Source organism: Staurois parvus, unplaced genomic scaffold, assembly GCF_062004578.1.
Source record: "Staurois parvus isolate SC_StPar_1 unplaced genomic scaffold, SC_StPar_1.0 ptg000414l, whole genome shotgun sequence".
Classification (NCBI taxonomy): Eukaryota; Metazoa; Chordata; class Amphibia; order Anura; family Ranidae; genus Staurois; species Staurois parvus.
The window spans coordinates 5,673,777-5,689,881 of record NW_028318210.1 but is presented as its reverse complement, the minus strand read 5'-3'; the positions used below and the strand labels follow the sequence as shown (position 1 = coordinate 5,689,881).

Genomic DNA, 16,105 nt, shown 5'->3' with positions numbered 1-16,105 from the left:
CTAAAGGCACCCCAGGGTGCCTGGGCACCCTGGTTGAAAAAGGCTGTAATAGAGCGCTGCGCAATGGAACTCAGGAGCAGGAGGCTGGTTTCAGTTGTGATTGGCACAGGTTATGTAAAGGTGCTTAGATACCTTCGATAAGAATCTCCTGATCATACTATTTTTGGCCAAATGGGTGAATGAGCTACCCAGAGACACCTTGGGGATATTTGGATTGGACAGGTCAGAAGATGTTTTCGAATCATTAGTGATTTGACACTGATACACTGGTGCTGGAGAATCCTGCTGCTGACTCATTTTCCATAGGCTAGACACAAATGGTCACCCAGTGTGACCCTTAAAGTGTATCTAAATCCAAGAACAAAAATTGAATGTATTGCAGCTTACCTTTTCTTAAATGTTGTGGATGAATTCATATTTTTTTCACACTTTTTCTTCTTTATATTCACCTGGTAATCCTGTCAAGAACACACTTCCTCTCCTTGGGTTAAAACCTTACTGTATCTAGGAGAAGCAGCATTTTCACTTCAAGGAAGTGCATTAGGGCTATATAACACGGTATGAAAATTAGGTGCGGAGCCTTTAGCAGTCACGTTATCACATGGTGGAATGTTTGAGCATTGTGCAAACCTTGCATCTACTGTTTAATGTGTCGCTTTGTAAAGTTTGCTGTGAGTACATTACTTTAAAGCGGAGTTCCGCTCAAAAGTGGAAGCTCCGCTTATTTGCCTCCTGTTTTTGACAGGTACCCGCTCCCACTTCTGGCTCAGTTCACTGTGGCGAAGTGAGCCAGAAGTTTGGCCCCCTCCTCCCTCTCGCAGTCTCCTGGGAACTTTCACGGGACCCAGGAGACTGCCGGACCAATTAGGAGGAACAGCGCGACTCGCGCATGCGCAATGAGCACCCGGCTGTGAAGCCACAAGCTGTCACAGCCTGGTGCCCACAGTTGAGATGCCAGCGCCATGGAGGGGAGAAGGGACTACAAGGGTGACAACATCGCTGGACCCTGGGACAGGTAAGTGTGTGTTTTTATTAAAACTCAGCAGCTACAGCTACAACTCAGTTGATTGGACATGATTAGGGCATAAACCTGTCTATATAAGGTCCCACAGTTAACAGTGCATGTCAGAGCACAAACCAAGCCATGAAGTCCAAGGAATTGTCCATAAACCTCCGAGACAGGATAGTATCAAGGCACAGGTCTGGGGAATGGTGCAGAAACATTTCTGCAGCATTGAAGGTCCCAATGAGCGCAGTGGCCTCTATTATCCATAAATGGAAGAAGTTTGGAACCACCAGGAATCTTACTAGAGCGAGCTGCCTGGCGAAAATAAGCAATCAAGGGAGAAGGGCCTTAGCCAGGGAGATAACCAAGCACCCGCTGGGCACTCTGAAAGAGCTCCAGCGTTTCTCTGTGGAGAGTGGAGAACCTTCCAGAAGAACAACCATCTCTCCAGCATTCCACCAATCAGGCATGCATGCCAGACAGAAGCCACTCCTCAGTAAAAGGCAAGTGGCAACCTGCGTGGAGTTTGCCTAAAGGGACCTGAGGGACACTCAGACCATGAGAAACAAAACTCTGGTCTGATGAAACAACGATTGAACTCTTTGGCCTGAATGCCAAGCGTCATGTCTGGAGGAAACCAGGCACCGCTCACCATCTGGTCAATACCATCCCTACAGTGAAGCATGGTGGTGGCAGCATCGTGCTGTGGGGGTGTTTTTCGGCAGCAGGAACTGGGAGACTAGTCAGGATCAAAGGAAAGATGAATGCAGCAATGTACAGAGACATCCTTGATGACAACCTGTTCCAGAGCACTCTGGACCTTAGACTGGGGTGACAGTTCATCTTTCAACAGGACAACGACCCTAAGCACACAGCCCACATAACAAAGGAGTGGCTACGGGCCAATTCTGTGAATGTCCTGGAGTGGTCTGGCCAGAGCCCAGACTTGAACCCGATTGAACATCTCTGGAGAAATGTAAAAATGGCTGTGCATCGGCAATCCCCATCCAACCTGATGGAGTTTGAGAGGTACTGCAAAAAAGAATGGGAGAATGTCCAAAACTAGATGTGCCAAGCTTGTAGCATCCTACTCAAAACAACTTGAGGCTGTAATTGGTGTTAAACGTGCTTCAACAAAGTATTGAGCAAAGGTTGTGAATAGTTAGGTACATGTGGATTTTTTCGGTTTTTATTTTTAATAATTGCAAAGATTTAAAAACAAACTTTTTCACGTTGTCATTATGGGGTATTGTTCGTAGAATGTTGAGTAAAAAAATGAATTTAATCTATTTTGGAATAAGGCTGTAAAATAACGAAATGTGACAAACCACCAACAATGGGGCACTATTCCTCCCCCCCCACTGACACCAACGATGGGGCACTATTCCACCCCCCACTGACACCAATGATGGGGTACTATTCCTCCCACTGACACCAATGATGGGGTACTATTCCTCCCACTGACACCAATGTTGGGACACTATTCCTCCCACTGACACCAATGACTGGGCACTATTCCTTCCACTGACCCCAATTACTGGGCACGATTCCTCCCACTGACACTAATGATGGGGCACTATTCCTCCCACTGATACCAATGATGGGCCACTATTCCTGCCACTGATACCAACGATGGGGCATTATTCCTCCAAATGACACCAACAATGGGGCACTATTCCTCCCCCCCACTGACACCAACGATGGGGCACTATTCCTCCCCCCCACTGACACCAACGATGGGGCACTATTCCTCCCCCCCACTGACACCAACGATGGGGCACCATTCCTCCCCCCCACTGACACCAACGATGGGGCACCATTCCTCCCCCCACTGACACCAACGATGGGGCACCATTCCTCCCCCCCACTGACACCAACGATGGGGCACCATTCCTCCCCCCCACTGACACCAACGATGGGGCACCATTCCTCCCCCCCACTGACACCAACGATGGGGCACCATTCCTCCCCCCCACTGACACCAACGATGGGGCACCATTCCTCCCCCCCCCACTGACACCAACGATGGGGCACCATTCCTCCCCCCCACTGACCCCAACGATGGGGCACCATTCCTCCCCCCCACTGACACCAACGATGGGGCACCATCCCCCCCCCCACTGACACCAACGATGGGGCACCATCCCCCCCCCCCCCCACTGACAGCAACGATGGGGCACCATTCCCCCCACTGACAGCAACGATGGGGCGCCATTCCTCCCCCCCCACTGACACCAACGATGGGGCGCCATTCCTCCCCCCCCACTGACACCAACGATGGGGCGCCATTCCTCCCCCCCCACTGACACCAACGATGGGGCACCATTCCTCCCCCCCACTGACACCAACGATGGGGCACCATTCCTCCCCCCCACTGACACCAACGATGGGGCACCATCCCCCCCCCCCCCCACTGACACCAACGATGGGGCACCATCCCCCCCCCCCCCCACTGACACCAACGATGGGGCACCATCCCCCCCCCCCCACTGACACCAACGATGGGGCACCATCCCCCCCCCCCACTGACACCAACGATGGGGCACCATTCCCCCCCCCCCCCACTGACAGCAACGATGGGGCACCATTCCCCCCACTGACAGCAACGATGGGGCACCATTCCCCCCCCCCCCACTGACACCAACGATGGGGCACCATTCCCCCCCCCCCCCACTGACACCAACGATGGGGCACCATTCCCCCCACTGACAGCAACGATGGGGCACCATTCCCCCCCCCCCCCACTGACAGCAACGATGGGGCACCATTCCCCCCCCCACTGACAGCAACGATGGGGCACCATTCCCCCCCCCCACTGACAGCAACGATGGGGCACCATTCCCCCCCCCCACTGACAGCAACGATGGGGCACCATTCCCCCCCCCACTGACAGCAACGATTGGGCACCATTCCCCCCCCCCCCACTGACACCAACGATTGGGCACCATTCCCCCCCCCCCACTGACACCAACGATGGGGCACCATTCCCCCCCCCCCCACTGACACCAACGATGGGGCACCATTCCCCCCCCCCCCACTGACACCAACGATGGGGCACCATTCCCCCCCCCCCACTGACACCAACGATGGGGCACCATTCCCCCCCCCCACTGACACCAACGATGGGGCACCATTCCCCCCCCCCCACTGACACCAACGATGGGGCACTATTCCACCCCCCACTGACACCAACGATGGAACACTATTCCTCCCACTGACACCAATGACTGGGCACGATTCCCCCCACTGATACCAATGATGGGCCGCTATTCCTCCCACTGACACCAATGATGGGGCACTATTCCTCCCACTGACACCAATGATGAGGTGCTATTCCTCTCACTGACACCAATGATGGGGCACGATTCGTCGCTCTGACACCAATGATGGGGCACGATTCGTCGCTCTAACACCAATGATGGGACACTATTCCTCCCACTGACACCAATGACGAGGCACGATTCTTCCCACTGACACCAATGACGAGGCACGATTCTTCCCACTGACACCAATGACGGGGCACTATTCCTCCCACACTGACACTAATGATGGGGCACCATCATTGGTGTCAGTGGGAGGAATAGTGCCCCATCATTGGTGTCAGAGTGAGGAATAGCACCCCATCATTGGAATACCATACTGAAATACCATACCATATTGAAATCAAATCTGATGTTTTTTCATTTTTATTTGGTGTGCGTTGGAAGAGGGGTAGTCTTATACGGCGAGTATAGCTCAAACCCTATATTTTAACAGGAAGAGTAGGGGGTCGTCTTATACGCCCAGTCGTCTTATACAACGGAAAATATGGTGTGTGTATGTGTATATATATATATATATATATGTATGTATGTATGTATGTATGTATGTATATATATATATATATATATATATATATATATATATATATATATAGAAAGAGAGAGAGAGAGAGAGAGAGATATTTTTTTACTTATCAAACAGATGTAACAAAATGCTTTGAATAATAAATAGATAACAGAAATTTATTTTTAAACTTTACATATACTCAACCACAGCAGATGCTTGCACAATAATTTATTTGTTGGTTTGTCATATTTCAGGTGTCCGAAGTCTCAGGTTGCTGAACGCAAACACCCAGTGATGTGCCTCCTGTGCGGGGCTGTCCTCTGTTCTCAGAACACTTGTTGCCAGGAGGTGGTAGATGGCGAGGAACTGGGGGCTTGTACAACACATGCACTACGCTGCGGAGCTGGAATCTGCATTTTCCTCAAGTGAGGGGTTTAGTCTTACCAATAACAATTGTGGTTTTAATTGATCTGTAACCTGGCATTCCAGTATAACATCATCTTACAGCTGTTATGGATTTTGTTTCTGGGTATGTTTTGATCATCATGAAATCTGTTCTGAAGATAACTTTTTCCAGAACAGAAATGAGCACATAAATGGAGTTTCAACTCCTTGAACCAGAACAGCAAGAATTTTTTCTTGACACTTTGCCAGAATTCAGAATTTAAGTCAGAATTACTGAAATCTAACTGTTAAACTGCATCTATACCCAAAACATTTTTTTCTTCTTTTACGGCAGTTAAGTATTGCTGCAGTTGAGGTTCAGTTGGAGAGGTTTATCCACTTCCTAAGGGTAAAATGGTTGCTTCCAGGACAGGAAGTAAGTGAAATCTCTCTAACAGCAACACCGACAGAGGTAATAAGTATTATTTTTAATTTATTTGTCACGCTAAATAGGAGAATCCTAAATAGTGTTTTATTGTTGTAATTTTTCCTGTTGCAAATTTCCTCCTACTTCCTGTCTGGTAAATGGTAATCTCCAGAACAGAAAGTGAGGAAAATCCCCAACAGATCCCTGGATAGTGGTAAAACCTGACAAGGATTCTAACCTTTTCCTGCTGTATCCAAAAGAAAAAAACAGAAAAAAACTTTTGGGGTATAGTTACACTTTAAAGTTCACTTTTGTTAAAAAAAACAAAAAAAAGCACATATTTTTGCAGGAAAAGAATGTACATTTATCTTTTTCACAGGAACCTACAAATCACTGTACCTGTGATCAGTGGATCACTGATGCAATTTCAGGCTTCTACATCCCTGAAAATAAGAAAAATTAATAATAGCGCCTATGGTCAAAATTGTATAACTTACTAATAGTGTACCAGGTGCAAAAAAAACACCATATATAAAGTGTACCAATTAATAAATAATTTGCGCTAGTAAATATATATAAATATATGTAAAGAAATCATCAAATCATAAGTCCAGAAAAATATATATATACCAATACCACAGAAAAATATAAAAAACTTTTTAGGTGCAAAAAAACTTTTGTGCAAAAGGAGTGTCTCAATATAAAAAAAGTGTCTCAATATAAAAAAATTTCACCAAAAAACCTTGATAATATAATGGCAGATCATCCATAAAAATATCTTCAGAAACGGAAGCTCTCCAACACACCGATCCTCATCGATCGAAATAACAGGACGAAAAACTTTGTAGTTAATCGAAAATCCACTTCTCCAATAGAAAAAAGGACCACCTTCAAACGTATCCATGGGGGGAAATGCCAAGCACTCGAGAGAAACAGAAAGACTTCATGGTGCAATATTATAAAAACCAATTCCTTTATTAGATACTCATTGCACTTACTCAAGAGGTGTCCCAGCCGACACCAGCATCAACAGCAATCACATAAACGAGCCTGACTACTCAGCACATGTGCAATAGCTGGCAGTCAAAAACGTAATGACATCACATCAATCAAGCTCCGCCCTACGCGTTTCGTCATCGACGTCCTCACGGAGCGGATCCTCTTGAGTAAGTGCAATGAGTATCTAATAAAGGAATTGGTTTTTATAATATTGCACCATGAAGTCTTTCTGTTTCTCTCGAGTGCTTGGCATTTCCCCCCATGGATACGTTTGAAGGTGGTCCTTTTTTCTATTGGAGAAGTGGATTTTCGATTAACTACAAAGTTTTTCGTCCTGTTATTTCGATCGATGAGGATCGGTGTGTTGGAGAGCTTCCGTTTCTGAAGATATTTTTATGGATGATCTGCCATTATATTATCAAGGTTTTTTGGTGAAATTTTTTTATATTGAGACACTTTTTTTATATTGAGACACTCCTTTTGCACAAAAGTTTTTTTGCACCTAAAAAGTTTTTTATATATGACTTCTACATCCCTGAGCCTGTCTGTACAGGCTGTCAGGAAAAGTGCATAGACTAAGAGGGCGCTCATCAGTGCCCTTGCTGTCCATTGAAAGCTACAAGCCGTCTGCTGGGGTGGTTGACAGGACTTCCTGTGAATGAATGACAAGGCTGTGCAGGCAGAGTTGCAACATTTTTTTAAAAGTGACAGCGGCTGCAGGGAGAGAATCAGAATGGGGGGTGAGCATTGCGGTTAATGTTAAATATTAAATATCTTTAAATTAAGCATCTTAAATACAGATGCAACATGTTCCAAAGGTGAACTTTGGCTGGCCATACAATTTTCTTTCCCTTTTTTTCCTTTAAATTTATCAAAACAATATCATATGATGTCAAACCTAAAAAAAATTCAGTTTGTGTACTTTCAGCCAGACCCTTGCACTACATAGCTGAAATTGAATAAATTGAATAAGCAAATTGTATAAGGTATAGGCAGCCTTAGCCTTTTAATTGTTATCACTACTAGAAGTAGCTTTTTTGCTGCCTGAAATGCAACAAGGGAGGAACTGCTTAGGACAATATAGGTTGATTTTTATTAATTGTGTCCCTGATAAAGTATAGCTGGTATCAGAATTGTCCATCTGTTAAAAAAAAAAAAACATCTACTGAAGTATATTGCCTTTAATTTAATTTAATTTTGCCTTTTATATTGTCGTTAATCATGAATTGCCTTTTATGTTTCTTTAGGATAAGAGAATGTAAAGTGGTTCTTATTGAGGGGAAAACCAGAGGCTGCATATATCCTGCTCCGTACCTGGATGAATATGGAGAAACAGACCCTGGTCTAAAGTGAGCTGCTTATATATATTACCTGCTATTCCCACGTTCTAAAACCAGATTTTAATGAAGTTCCAATGACACGTTGAACAAACACTACAAAAGTGTCAGAACATCCATTCTGTTAACCACTTTCCCTCCTGAGGATTTACCTCCCTTCCTGACCAGGCCATTTTTTGCATGGTCATGCAACGCTGCACCTAAATTAAATTTATGTCCTTTTTTTTAAAAAAAAAATTGAGCTTTCTTTTGGTGGTATTTAATATTTTTTATTTCGCTAGTAAAAAAAAAGACCAACAATTTTGAGGGAAAAAAACAATATTTTTGACTTTTTATTGAACATGTCCAGTAAAAAAATTTTAAAAATAAAATTTCATCATAAATTTACGCCAAAATATATTCTGCTACATGTCTGCTAAAAAACTGACTTGGTGTTACTGACATCCCCAGTGACACCAATACAGTAATCAGTGCTAAAAAAAAAAGCACCAACACTGTACTAATGGCACTGGGCAGGAAGGGGTTAACATGAGGGGTGATCAAAGGGTTAATTGTGTGTAGGGAGTATTTTACATAGGGGGTGCTGTGCGTGAACACCCATCCAGAGCAGTGCGCCCAAGCTGACAGGGAGAAGGACTGTTAGCAAACAAAGCAGTCCTCCTCCCTGTCAGAGATGCTCGGTAATCATTGGGCTCTGGCGGGGAATTACTGGGCAGGACTCGGTGACTGACAGCTACGGCCGCAAATTGTGGCACGGGTAGGGCGCGTACGCTCCCCCTACCCGGAAACACAAAATCATGTATATATACGTGATTTTTGCACACCCCTGCCGCCCTGTAGCAGTATATCTGCTATAGGGCGGCCGGGAAGCAGTTAATGTATATGTTGTAAGAAAATTATTCAGTACGATTGTTGTTTTTTAGTCTTTTGCATATCATATCCATGGCTTATCAGCTTGTTTAAATCTGAAGGGTATTTACACTTTTGCAGTCACATTTGTGAAAACTGCACTTTGTGTGTTCCCATTCACACAGCATGTCTGTATATATATCTTTATTTTATTTTTTTTTAACAAAATCAGAATGAACCTGTCTTTAGTTTATCCTCATTAACATACAGAACAAGAAGCGCAGCCCCTACACCTTTAACCCTTTTGTATGATCAGACATTGTTTAAATCTAGTTACACTTGATAATGACGATCTTCCTGCACAGTACAGACAGGGTTGATTATGGCAAACATGAACTCTCCCAGCCTCCTCATAAACTAAAAGACCTAGCAGATTATACAGTGTTGGAGCGTCCAGAATAGAGCAGCTAAAAGAGGTAAGCTGCAATGTTTATTTTTTTGTTTTGTTTTTTTTTCAATTCTATGTGAATGGGGACATGTAACAAATATAAAGTATATGTTATCTCAATTTGGCTGCAAAAGTGGTAATACAGTTTAAACCAAGGCAGAAGCTTTTAACAGTCTTCATAAAATGAAAATTGCCAAGTCTGTTTTCTGTTCTGTTGTTGCTCCCCAGCGCCAGCCACAAGCCCAAGGCACCAGGCTCATACAGCAGTCCAACACACCTCCCCACCTTGTTAACACTACAGTACCAATCAGCAGTGCTTGAACCTTGCAATCCTGAGTCCATTGACACAGACAGTGCAGCTTGGATGTGCCCCCTGCTCCCATGTCACAGGATTTTGACACCACAACAGGAGCTGTTGGCTCCTGCTACTTCAGCAAAGTCTCTGAGAGCTGCTTCAGATGGGCATATCGTTTGATTGAGTGAGGACTCAGGTAAGTATAAGGTGGGATGAGGGTTGTTGGGCTTTAGAACCACTTTAAATACAATGAGAACAGAACTAATTCCTGTTTGAACTTCATCACTGCAAGAAAGATATAATAACTTGACTTTAGGTGGATGTCAGTTGCAAATTTGCTCTAGCAGTATTGATATGTGTGATCTGTACAATTTACAGGGAATAGAAATTGTTTAAGACACTTATCTTGCAGTTTTCTTTTCTTTCTTTTTTTTTTTTTTTTTGTTTCCACCTCTTCATTGTCGCACCTCCAGACGAGGAAATCCTTTGCGGCTCTCCCACGAACGATATCGTAAACTGCATCTCATGTGGCAGCAACACTGTATCATTGAGGAAATTGCTCGCAGCTTGGAAATAAGCCAGTTGTTTTTTGGCTTCAACTGGAGCCTGCTTTAGACATCAGGAGGGTAGACGAGGTAAGAATGTCTTGAGATTCCTGTCTTTTAGATTAGATTCTCCAGACACCTGGGCAGTTATGAAGGTAAGCCTTGTATGTAAAGCAAAGAGGGAAGGGAGACTGAAAGTGCCACTGTCTAAGCCTACAAATAGTGAGGATACAGGGGAAGTATTGCATTCACATACACAAAGATGAACACTGCACACACACACACACACTTTAATGGCATCCCAGTCTTAGTCCGTAGGGTTCAATATTGGGTTGGCCCACCCTTTGCAGCTATGACAGCTTCAACTCTTCTGGGAAGGCTGTCCACAAGGTTTAGGAGTGTCTATGTCAGCAATGGGCAAACTACGGCCCGGCGGACCTTTTAATCCGGCCCGCGGAGCGTGATACATTGGCTGTCAGGATGTGTGTAGGCGGGGCAGCGTGACGAACGTGAGGGGAGCTAGGCTCCTCTCACAGTCCGCCCTGAAGACCGGAACGGCGCGGGAACACGGCGAGAGGAACGTGCGGAGCAAAGGTAAGTAAATTGACACAAGGGGGGACTTACTATAGGGGGGATGAATTACTATGGGGGATGAATTACTATATGGGGGATGAATTACTATGGGGGATGAATTACTCTATGGGGGATGAATTACTCTATGGGGGATGAATTACTCTATGGGGGATGAATTACTCTATGGGGGAGGAATTACTATGGGGGAGGAATTACTATGGGGGATGAATTACTATATGGGGGATTAATTACTATGGGGGAATATTACTATACTTACTATGGATGACACATACACATCATTCATCTACTCTTGGTCCAGCCCCCGGGTCCAATATATGAACCCATTGCGGCCCTCAAGTCAAAAAGTTTGCCCACCCCTGGTCTATGTGAATGTTTGACCATTCTTGCAGAAGCGCATTTGTGAGGTAAGGCACTGATGTTGTACGAGAAGGCCTGGCTTGCAGTCTACGCTCTAATTCATCCCAAAGGTGTTCTATCAGGTTGAGGTCAGGACTCTGCAATTCAGTCAAGTTCCTCCACCCCAAAGTTGCTCATCTATGTGTTTATGGACCTTGCTTTGTGCACTGGTGTGCAGTTCTGTTGGAACAGGAAGGGGCCATCTTCAAACTGTTCCCACGAAGTTGGGAGCATGAAATTGTCCAAAATGTCTTGGTATGCTGATGCCTTAAGAGTTCCCTTCACTGGAACTAAGGGGCCAAGCCCAACCCCTGAAAAACAGCTCCACACCATAATCCCCCCTTCAGCAAACTTTACACTTGGCTCAGTGCAGTCAGGCAAATACTGTTCTCCTGGCAACTGCCAAACCCAGACACATCCATCGGATTGCCAGACAGAGAAGCGTGATTCATCACTCCAGAGAACATGTCTCCACTGATCTAGAGTCTAGTGACGTCGTTGTTTACACCATTGCATCCAATGCTTTGCATTGCACTTGGTGATGTAAGGCTTGGATGCAGCTGCTCGGCCATGGAAACCCATTCCATGAAGCTCTCTATGCACTGTTGTGCTAATCTGAAGGCCACACAAAGTTGATAGGTCTTTGTCTATTGACTCTGCAGACAGTTGGCTTCTACGCACTGTGCACTTCAGCATACGCTGACCCCGCTCTGTCATTTTACGTGGCCTATCACTTGGTGGCTGAGTTGCTGTTGTTCCCAGTTGCTTCCACTTTGTTATAATACCACTAACAGTTGACCGTGGAATATTTAGTAGCAAAGAAATTTCACGGATGGACTTGCACAGGTGGCAGCCTGTCATGGTACCACGCTTGAAGTCACTGAGCTCCTGAGAGCGACCCATTCTTTCACAAATGTTTGTAGAAGCAGTCTGTATGCCCAGGTGCTTGTGGCCATGGAGGTGATTGGAACACCTGAATCCAATGATTTTGACAGCCGGCCCAATACTTTTGGCAATATAGTATGTGTGTGTATGTATGTATATGTGTATGTATATATGTGTGTGTATGTATGTATATATATATATATATATACACAGTGGGGATTGAAAGTTTGGGCACCCCAGCTAAAAATTTGTACTTTTGGCAATATAGTGTGTGTATGTATGTATATGTATGTGTATATGTGTGTGTGTATATATATATATATATATAGCTGTTATTTCTCAGAATAGGTGCAGGAACCCCCCCAATCAACATCTGCACCCCACCAACCACAGGTTACATCCCCAGTCCACAACTCTCCTCTGCACTCCCATCCACATTATCTCTATCCCACTTCTGCATGCTCATCTGAAGCTCACCCCAATCCAACACTCATTTTTGCCATCCCCCATGTTTCAGCTCTGCACCCCCAAGTTCCCCCACAGCTCTCCCCTCACAACCTGTCCCACCCTCCACAGCTCTCATTTTGCAAAACCTGCCCTCCCCATCTCTAACTTTACACAACCTGTCTTCTGCCCTCTGCAAAAAGCTTCCCCCTTCCCAGCTCTCCTCTCAGCACTAATTTCCACCCTCAGCCCTTCTTTCTGCTAAAATTCCCCCAAGCTCTCTTCTCTGAACAATTCCCCACCACTTTCCCAGCTCATTTCTCTGCATAAATTTCCCTCCAAACATACACTTTCCCAGTTCTCCTGTATGCGAACCCCCCCCCCCCCCCAGTTTTCGTCTCTGCACAAACCTCCCCCCCCATTATAACCTCTCTGCTAAAATCTCTCCCTCCACACACACTTTCCCAGTTCTCTCTGCACAAATCCCCCAGCTCTCCTCTCTACTAACAACCAAACCCCCACCCCACTTTCACTGTTCTCTCTGCACAGATTTCCCCCAGCTCTCACATCTCACAACCCATTCCCCAGCCCACAGCATTTTCTCCCAATCCTTCTCTGAATCATTTAGATGTTCATTGGCAAACTGCAGACAGGCCTGTACATGTGCCTTTTTGAGGGGGACCTTGCGGGCGCTGCAGGATTTCAATCTATGGCGGTGTATTGTGTTACCAATGGTTTGTTTGGTGACTGTGGTCCCAACTGCCTTGAAATCCTTCACAAGCTCCTCCCGTGTAGTTCTTGGCTGCTCCCTCACTTTTTTCTCATGATCATCCTTACCCCATGAGGCGATGGTTATTTTGTATTTCTTCCATTTGCGAATAATCACTCCAACAGTTATCTCCTTCTAACCAAACTTTTTGCTGATGGTCTTGTAGCCCATTCCAGTCTTGTGCAGGTCCACAATCTTGTCCCTGACATCCTTTGACAGCTCTTTGGTCTTGCCCATAATGGTGAGCTTTGATTCTGTGGACAGGTGTCTTTTATACACATAACAAGTCATTAGGAGCACCTTCTTAAATTGACAAGACTAATCTGTGTACCACATGAGCACATAGCCAGTCTGTGGGAGCCAGAATTATTGTTGGTTGGTAGGGGATCAAATACTTATTTTACTCACTGATCTGCTGCTCAATTTATAACATTTGTATCATGTTTTTTTTTCTGGATTTGTGGCTGATAATTATGTCTCTATCATTTAAAATACACCTATGATAAATATTGTAGACCTTTCATTTCTTTGCAAGTAGGCAAACTTACAAAATCTGCAGTTGATAAAATACGTATTTTCCCCACTGTATGTGCAGTTGCAATGACATCACAAAAAGGGGTGGAGCAGTATGTTTTTGTTTTGGAGTCCCCTTCATCAAGCTCTCCCAAGTGAGGAAAAACTGCCAATATATGGGGGGGGGGGGGGGGGGGGCAGGCCAACCGGGCAAAAGCAATGCATAGTAATGGGCTGGTGGCAGGGCGTAATAATAGCTCAATGTTTAAATGTGGAGGCAGGTCAGGGGTGAGGAGAGCACATCACGCAGGCAGATCAAAGGGCACAACTAGCCTGCTGATTAATTGTGATGCAAAACCATGTAATAGCAAAGGGGCAATGTTATTACCACGTTATTATATTGCGTAATTACAAGTGTAAAGATAAATAAAAGATAATACAGTATAAAGGGCATTGAAGGCTTTTTAGCAGCAGTGAAAAAACTGTGTTCCTCTTTGTGTATTTTTACGATATGAGACTTTATTGTGTATTACAATCTCCCTGAGGACTCCGTCTGCTACCTTCCCCAATCCCTGAGAGAGGGGCATTATACTAGTTTCATTCTGGTTGGGGTTGGGTTGCATATACAGTACAATACCTAAAAGAGGATGGGCTTGTGTATTGTTTTTTTGATTAGTAAGACTTGCGTGTGCTGTGTAGAATAGTTGTAGCAGGTGAATCAGGAAATTATACAGGAACATGTAGTATTCTTCAATTCTCCTCTGTACATATTGTAATGGTTGTTTCTTCTCTTTCTAGGGACAAGCTTTAAGTTATACCTGCCCTGGCACGCTAATGACTGCACTGTAGATGGATAGATATTTTTTACCAGCATATTCTCCAGCTGACACATAGGTGGATAATGTGTGATTCATACATATATATGTCCATTTATTTAAAGAGGAAAGAAAAATAGATGCTGCATCATAACACTATGTTTTCACTTGTATCAGGTCAGCATTATAGCAGCAAGAATAGCAAAAAAAATGCCTACTTGATGTTCATTGTGGACTTTACTGTTTTTTTTTTTTTGTTTTTCTTTTTTTACAGTATATAAAAATGCATTCTAAAGAGCTTTTCCATGATGTTATTAGACCTCATAGTGAATCAAATCTGGGTACCCCATGTTCGTTTTTAATGACTGCCTATCTCTGACAACCTGCTTTACCTTGGCACTTCAACATTCCTGATCACTGTCCCCTCCCACTTGTATGAACCCTAGTCTTCATGGAGGACTTTTAAGACACAAGAGCCAAATACACTGCTCACACCACCTTCATGTGTACAACCACCGAAACCCATAAGCTGCCCAGTGTTAATGTTTAATAACTAAAAAAAAATGTCTGTTTAATAAATATATAAATAATAGTACCACAATGATATTTGTAATTCTACCTGTCACCATGGTACAATAATTGCCGTTGCACCAGGGCGATGGGTAGAATTTAAATCAATAAAGTGAACAGGAGGATGTCCTGTATTTTAAATTTTACAGCAGCTTTGAAGTTTGATTTTGCTCAGTAAAGAAAATAAATTAGATATGGATAAATGTAGTATATTTTTTCTTCTACATATAACTCAAGTTGTAGTGCAATACCAAACATTTTAAAATCTGGAACAAGTTTATTTTCTATGAACAATATGTATACTAAATAAGAGGCTAAATTAAAATAGTAACAGTGTCCCTTTAAGAAGGGCTGTAGAATGTTGAAGAGCCAGTCCTAAGTTGTGTGAGTTTAATACCCATTCATGGAGAACCTCTTTATATTGAGCCACGTCTGATTTATGTGGCTTCAAATATTAAACTATTTCTATCTTCCAGGGCTGTGTACCTGCATCCTTAGGGGAAGGGTATAGAATTTAAACCGCTTTAACATTTTCTTGTGAGCAGAATATTATATCGCGTTCAGTGTGCGAACACAAATTGTAATGGAAAATGTTGAGAGTTTCTTGTATGTTATGTTATTATTTTATGTGTAATTCACATGTTATAGCAAATTTGCACACGTTTTGTAATTAAAACATACCCCTTTCATTTTGTGTCTTTTGTGTGTGTAAATTCAAGGGCTTGAATTATTTTAGGCTACATTCTTCTAAATATTTAATTATGCAACATACATGGTTAAGTTCAGTATCATATTTAGGATGAAGCCCTAAAACATTACTCCCCTGGTTTAAGATTTCACCTAATCTAGGGGATACCTCTGCTTGTGACTGCTTTTGCTTCTGTTTTTTTAGACTGACTGTTGTGAGACTAAGCAGCGCTGTCCCCAGTATGTTGTAGACTAGCCACATCTTTTGTATGTTGGGAATGTTTATGAATGGATTGCACCATCCTAGACTGGTC

At 44.0% G+C, this 16,105-nt stretch overlaps 1 protein-coding gene across 4 annotated transcripts in view; it reads left to right on the top strand.

The window, feature by feature from the left end:
* UBR1 (ubiquitin protein ligase E3 component n-recognin 1) overlaps positions 1 to 15,793 on the top strand; it is a 236,491-nt gene extending 220,698 nt beyond the window's left edge. For 2 of the 4 annotated variants that reach the window (XM_089686885.1, XM_089686884.1), the window contains exons 45-47: positions 5,089 to 5,259; positions 7,892 to 7,993; positions 9,507 to 10,023. In XM_089686885.1, coding sequence (XP_089543011.1) covers positions 5,089 to 5,259; positions 7,892 to 7,993; positions 9,507 to 9,753 — 520 coding nt within the window. In that variant the 3' untranslated portion in view covers positions 9,754 to 10,023. Of the gene's footprint in view, positions 1 to 5,088; positions 5,260 to 5,573; positions 5,691 to 7,891; positions 8,000 to 9,506; positions 10,024 to 10,046; positions 10,209 to 14,517 lie in introns of those variants that run through there. The other 2 variants (XM_089686886.1, XR_016314153.1) reach the window with 2 other exon arrangements.
* The last annotated feature ends 312 nt before the right edge of the window (positions 15,794 to 16,105 follow it).